Genomic DNA, 6826 nt, shown 5'->3' with positions numbered 1-6826 from the left:
GAGCTGAGCTGAAATGAATATCAGGGACAAAGCTTTTGCCAACTAATTATAGATAAAATATTCAAATGCAGAGTTTGCAAAGTGCCAGCTATCTGGTGATCCCATCCCTAACACCAGCCCTCTTCCACACACACACACACACACACACACACACACACACACACACAGGTTTAGAAATGATTACAATGCAGAGTAAATTCTTTTACAAATCCAATATTTATTTTATTTTATTATGTACAAAAAATAAATTCCAAATAAACAAAAAAACAAATAAAACCTTTCAGCTGCACTGACTTTAATTGTTCATTATCTATAGTCACAAATTAATCATATAAACAATAAACTGTCACCACAATGTCACATTTGTTATATAGAAGGAATGTGATATTTGGCTATTTTAAGAATGCTAAATAGAGAAAAGTAGATCATAAAACAATGGGGGGTTGGGGGGAACAGGGTCTGAGATAATCGCTCCATTAAAAGAAATAATCTAAACAGCAAATCTTCCATCAAGAATAATGTAGTTAAAGGCCTAGATGCACTTCTACTTGGTTGACCCAACATAAGAGGCCCAGTAGTACTTTGTAATCACTTTGCATTTTAATTTTCCCAGAGGACACAAATGCAGTTGAGTTGTGAGATACCTAAACTTCGAGTTCAGAGCACAAATTTGCAGAGTAAAATTATTTCCACAGGAAATTCTGGTAGCAGGGGAATCATTCAGAATTGAAAACAGTGATAGCGTATTGGGATCAATTCATAATGTTTTTGCTAATTTATGGCAAAATGGACATATCTTGAGTAAAAAAGAAAAATAAAGTCAATAACAGCATCACACATGCAAAGTTTTTTATAAGTTGGATCTCGTAGTTTTACTCTTTTTGTTAAACTTAATTTTAAAATGCTTTTTAAGAAACAACACCTTTATGTAACTATGTCTCTCAAGTGATCTATGAACAGGTTTGTTTTAAATCAGTTAGCTCTTTGGGCCAATTTCTTTGTCTCGTGCTAGCACAAGTAATTCCCCTGAAAGCAGGCAACAATCTCATTAGAGTGAGTGAGGACAGAAACTGACCTGTTCTGATCTCTAAATATCTTGCGTATATTTTAAAAAATAACATGAGAAAAAGAATATACTTTCTAAAATTCAGAATCTGTAGTTTGTAAAACTATCATTTTAGCATGAGCTCAGTGCTGACCTTTTCAGATCAATTGTAAATAATAAATTTTCCCAAGAGAAGTATTTCTAGTGGAAGTGGGAAAAACGTGAACTAAAGTCATAGCTCCTGAACCAGAAATATTAGCCACTTTGGGCTTAGCACTCTTTCAAGGGTGGTAATAATACATAAAAGCACATATGAATATGCACCTTAGTGTCCCTAGACAGAATATATGGAATTTTTGAATGATCTACATCTGGTGTTGGTATTGTTTCTAATATTAGCAATAGTGTCATTATTCAAATTTTCCTGAACACATGGTAAAGACCAATCACACACACAGCTTTGACAGACCAGTTTTTATACCTTCCTATGGCAGGACGAAATGAGTTTTAAAAATGTTATGATGAGTTGAAGTTAAATTATGTATCAGTTATAGATTGCTCACTGGACAGTGGAGGAAAATATTAGAAAACAGTTTTCACCACTAGACTGCCATCTGCATTGATGTCCTCCTAAATATCCAGAAGGTCATCTCCACTTTCGTCACTCTCCACGGTCAGCTGCCGGGTCCACCACTTCTTCACTTCAGAACCACAAGAAGCTGTGTCAGTCATGGGGTTCATTTTGCACACTACAGATTTCATTGTTGTCCGCCCTCCAAACCGTAGGTTGACTGAAGACACTGAATGGCTTATTGGTTTTGGCGCTGTGGAATTAACAAAAGTCCTATGAGCAATATTCTGGTGTTTTACTCTATTGCAAGTCATTCCTGAAAAACCATGATATTCCTATCTAATGCTTTCAGTGAACGAGTCCTATCCACAGATGTTAAATGTGAAACCTTTTCAGCACCTGATTCTTTACATTCATCATGGACTTTAAAATTATGTTCATGGACAACTAGTAATACCATTTGAAAAAAATCACTAAAAGTTCCAATTTGGGCAAATATAAGTGTCATAGAAATATGTCCACTTGGATTGGAAAATTTAATGCCCTGAGCATAATTTAAGTATGTCCTTGAGTCATTCCTTTTTCAGGAATGATCGATATTATACTTCAATTCATTTTTACAAAAATAAAGTTTATCCACGTCTTTCTTTCCATACCTTCTCTACATCCCTTCTTGGACTTTAAAATTATGTTCATGGACAACTAGTAATACCATCAGTGGTCATTCGTATTATACATATAAAGAAAAAGAAAGAAAATGAAGGATAGTGTAATCAACAGTGAGGGCAGAAGAAGGGATGTAGAGAAGGTATGGAAAGAAAGATGTGGGTAAACTTTATTTTTGTAAAAATGAATTGAAGTATAATAGCGATCATTCTTGAAAAAGGAATGACTCAAGGACATACTTAAATTATGCTCAGGGCATTAAATTTTCCAATCCAAGTGTCTGAATAAAGCAGTATGAAGACTTTGTTGACACACTCATGGCTTTGGGATTCTCATTTTTGTGACCTGTAAATGTAACCAAGGGCAAGTTCATGTCTTGAAACTCAAGTCTCCTCAATTGTAAAATGAAGAGAATGCAAGTTCTTTCGTTGGACTATTATAAGAATTAAAATAGATTAAATGAGATGACCTAAGAAAATGTATAACAGAACTACCACATGATCCAGCAATGCCACTTCTATGTATATAATCGAAGGAGATAAAATCAGTATCTTCAAGATGTATCTTGAAGAGACATCTGTACTCCCATGTTTATTGCAGCATTATTCACAATAGCCAAGATATGGAAACAACCTGTGTCCGTCAATGGATGAATGTGTATACATACATATACATACACATATGGATGTATATGTAAATAAAATGAAATCTTATTCCACCTTAAGAAAGAAGGAAATCCTGCAGTTTGTGACAACATAGATGAATTTGAAGGGTATGATGCAAAATAAAATAAGCCAGATACAAAGAAAAATACTATATGATCTCATTTATATGTGGAATTTAAAAAAGTCAAAATTCACAGAAGCAGAATTGAATGATAGTTACAAGGATCAGGAAGATGGGGGTAATAGGGAGGTGTTTGAATGCTACAAAGTTGTAGTTATATAAAATGAATAAGTTTTAGAGCTTTAAGGTACAGTGTGGTGACCATAGGTAGTAATATTGTATCGTATACTTGAAATTTGCTGAGAGTAGATCTTAAGTGTTCTCACCACACACACAAATGGTAACTACGTAAAGGGATGCATATATATTATTAAGCTTGACTGTAATGATCTTTTCACAATGTATATGTTTATCAAAACATCACACTGGATACTTTTAATATATATTTTTTGAAATAAATGTAAAATAAAAGAGGAACAAAGAAAAAAAGAGAAAAAAGAAGAAATGGGTAGCATAGTACATTGTTGGTATCCTCTTAAAATGATCTTTTTCTTGCCCTTTGCCTCTTCAAACTCAGCATGCCCCTAGTAGCACGTCCCTTTAGTTATCACCATTTCTGACATTGGGGACTCCTAAGCTTAGACCATTGCAGGCACTTCTGACATCCTTTCTTTTATCTATTAAGGAATACCAAGGACTGTGTATCTCTCCTAGGTCATCTCTCCTACTTATTCCTCCAGCATCTGGACCACTGCTACCAGCTTTGTCCATGTTATCACTTCATGCCCTGACACTTCATGCTCATCCTCCAGCTCCTAACCTGCCTCCAGGTTCGGGCGATAAAAAATTCCCTCTGTATTCTGCTGCCAAGTCATTCTTTCTAAAACACGCATTCCAAATGTCTTGTCTTGCTCAGAAACCTTTCCTGGCTCCTAATAGAATTTTGTTTATGATTGAGAAAGCCTTGAACGCACACAGAAAGCCCTTGAAAATCTTTCCTCTTTTCTTCCTAGATCTTGGCTATGATCTCTCCCTTTGTAACTAGGTACTGCCTTCTCAACCATGGTAGCTGAAAATGAGAGCCAATATAGTTCTATTTAGCAAAGTTATTTTGAAGAAAATGTTTTTGATGGGGGGATATATTTTTCACTGTTTCACTGTCTATACATAACTTTAGATGAAGACTTATATTTTGAAATCTAAGATCGAAAACAGACGGAGTGTAAATACCTTTAAAATGCCTCAGTCAAGGGAGAAAGGACTCGATGTACATACCGGAAGGCAGACGCCACTGCCCAAACTTCCTTTGGGGTTTGCCGGCATCTGCTGCATCTTGCCGACTTCCTCCTCTGTCTGACAGAGTGGGGCTCAGAAGCTGTTGCTGGCTGCTTGTCTGCATGAGGAAGAATCAAGCAGTTAACGCTTGTAATGCTGTGCTCTCCTCCTTCGTGCACTGGCCTGAACCCTCATTTTATTTTAAGAAAGGAAGAAAACAAGTGGGAAAAACACTATGGACCCACAGCATCCACAATGGGAAAGGAAAAGTGAAAATGGGTAAAAGAGTCAAGGTGAGTGAGTCACCATTGCACACTGTGAAGCAAGGAGGCTCGACTCTCTAGGTAGCGTCTTTGCTTTGCCATCCCTTCGGGAATCCTCCATCGCCATTCCCTTCACACCTTGTAGCCATTTACCAGGGCAAGGACGGTGGCGTTCCAGGAGGGAAGGTGGGGCAGTGCGGATGGCCTGGTTTGGGGGAAGCATACTCTTGCCAACCTGGAGGTCAGTGCCTAGAGCTTCAGGGAGAGAGTTCTCAGCAGACAGAGCTCTGTGATGGGCCCTGGAGGAGACTAAAGCTTACAAATTAGGACTAAAGTCAAAGAGAAATACTGAGACTCTCCACACGCTTTACCCACGCTCTGGTTCACTGTTACCTTTCCCTTTTCTATCAGCACCTTGGTCTTCATATTTCTTTAATACCTGTTTTTTTTTTTTTTAAACTTAAAACCAGAGAGCTCTGGAGTCATCCTTTTCCCTGCCTCAACAGCCCCGTCTCGCTGGCTGTCCTAATCTTTTTCAGCCCCACACAGGATGCACTGACAACCATCTGCAGGGCAGACAGGTGGCAGGGCCACTGTAGAGTTCTCCCTTTGTTGGCTGTCTCGTCCTTAGAGTCGGTGGCAGATGATTCCTAGAGGCTGGGGAGGCAACAACACGAAATCCACTCACAATTGGGCTATGGAACAAGAGGGCTCCTTGGAGCAGCCCGCTGGGCCATGGAACCTCCGGCTTCAGTATTTATCGCTGGCCCCTGACTGTGTCACTACACACCCGGAAGCCTGATGCTGCCAGGGGCCTCATCTCAGAATGCTGGATCAACACCAGCTGATCTATAACTGTGGCCTCACAAAGGGCAGGACCTCTTGACAGCTGCTTCTCACAGCACAAGGCTCTTCAGGACACTGGTGATGCTGTGCTTTTTTTATGGATATGTAGATCGAGTTTGGAAATGAAAATATGCTGTGCCCTAGTAAATAGAAGGTCCTCAAGCTAATCCTTCCTGAATTCCATATGTTCTTCTGATGCCCAACTGAGGAAGGACAAATCCTCAATGAATCTGACTATTTAAGGAGGTTGAAGATCAATTACAAACATTGTCACTGACTTGACTGTAAGTTTTTATGGCTTAATAGGAGAAAAAACATGTACGGCAGAGCTTTAAGCAAACCATGTTTTCCTAAGTCATGTAATATTGCCAGACTCAAATTAAGTCCTTACAAAGGTAATGTTAATTCTTTAGACAAAAAAAATCAACATAATTATTAAGTTCAGGGCATTAACATTATTTCAGTATCCAACAAATCAGAATCTTTTGAGATAACCTCAACCAATTCTGGGATGGAAAAGACATAAACATAATCTGGATCAACATGTTCCAATTTTTTTTTTTTTAACTTAAAAGCGTCCTATTAGAAATATTGTCACTGTTTGAAATGGCTATGTGAACAGCACTAATTTACTTATTTTTTAAAGACACACAGAATATCCTTGGATGAAGGACACCTCATATACCTACCTCAGGTTGCATATTATTATCCTGACTGTTAGCATTCATGTCTTCACTGGGCTGCGTGGTCTCGATACTGGGGGGATTCAGAAACCGGCTCAGCTCCTGTTGTTGGCTTTCTCTCAGGCTGTGGATGATGCTGCATGACTGCTGCTGTTTCTATGGAAATATGATTGCTCTTTCAGAAACAGAAAAATCAGCCCAACATCCTCCTCCTCCACCAATCAAATCATATTTTCGTCTCCTCCAAAGAACCTAGCAGGCCCGGTGACCTCTTACAAACTTCCAAGTAAGGATCTTTAACTAATTTTACTGATAAGTATCAGACTGAGACACTTCTCCCAAGAAGACATACAAATGGCCGACAAACATATGAAAAGTTGCTCATCATTGCTAGCTATTAGGGAAATGCAAATCAAAACCACAATGAAATACCATCTCACACCTGTAAGAATAGCTGTTATCAACAGGACTAGTAATCACAAATGTTGGAGAGTATGCAGAGAAAAATAATCCTCATACACTGCTGGTGGGACTGCAAATTGGTACAGCCACTGTAGAGAATAGTAGAGAGTTTCCTCAAAAAACTAAGAATTGATCTACCATATGATCCAGCAATCCCTCTACTGGATATTTACCCTAAAGACTTGAAAACCCATATCTGAAAAGATATTTGCACACTGATGTTCATAGCAACATTATTCACAGTGGCCAGGACATGGAAGCAACTGAAGTGTCCTACGATAGATGATTG

At 38.4% G+C, this 6826-nt stretch overlaps 1 protein-coding gene across 1 annotated transcript in view; it reads right to left on the bottom strand.

Moving 5' to 3' along the window:
- Positions 1 to 255: 255 nt before the first annotated feature.
- NALCN (sodium leak channel, non-selective) overlaps positions 256 to 6826 on the bottom strand; it is a 292340-nt gene continuing 285769 nt past the window's right edge. The window contains exons 41-43 of the mRNA XM_023532439.1: positions 6082 to 6231; positions 4284 to 4401; positions 256 to 1869 (exon numbers count right to left, since the gene is read on the bottom strand). Of these exons, the coding sequence (XP_023388207.1) occupies positions 1676 to 1869; positions 4284 to 4401; positions 6082 to 6231 (462 nt within the window). The 3' untranslated portion in view covers positions 256 to 1675. The remainder of the gene's footprint in view (positions 1870 to 4283; positions 4402 to 6081; positions 6232 to 6826) is intronic.

Source organism: Pteropus vampyrus, unplaced genomic scaffold (genome assembly GCF_000151845.1).
Source record: "Pteropus vampyrus isolate Shadow unplaced genomic scaffold, Pvam_2.0 Scaffold83, whole genome shotgun sequence".
Lineage (NCBI taxonomy): Eukaryota > Metazoa > Chordata > Mammalia > Chiroptera > Pteropodidae > Pteropus > Pteropus vampyrus.
Note: the sequence above shows the minus strand (reverse complement) of the source record. Positions and strands in the feature narration are given on the sequence as shown.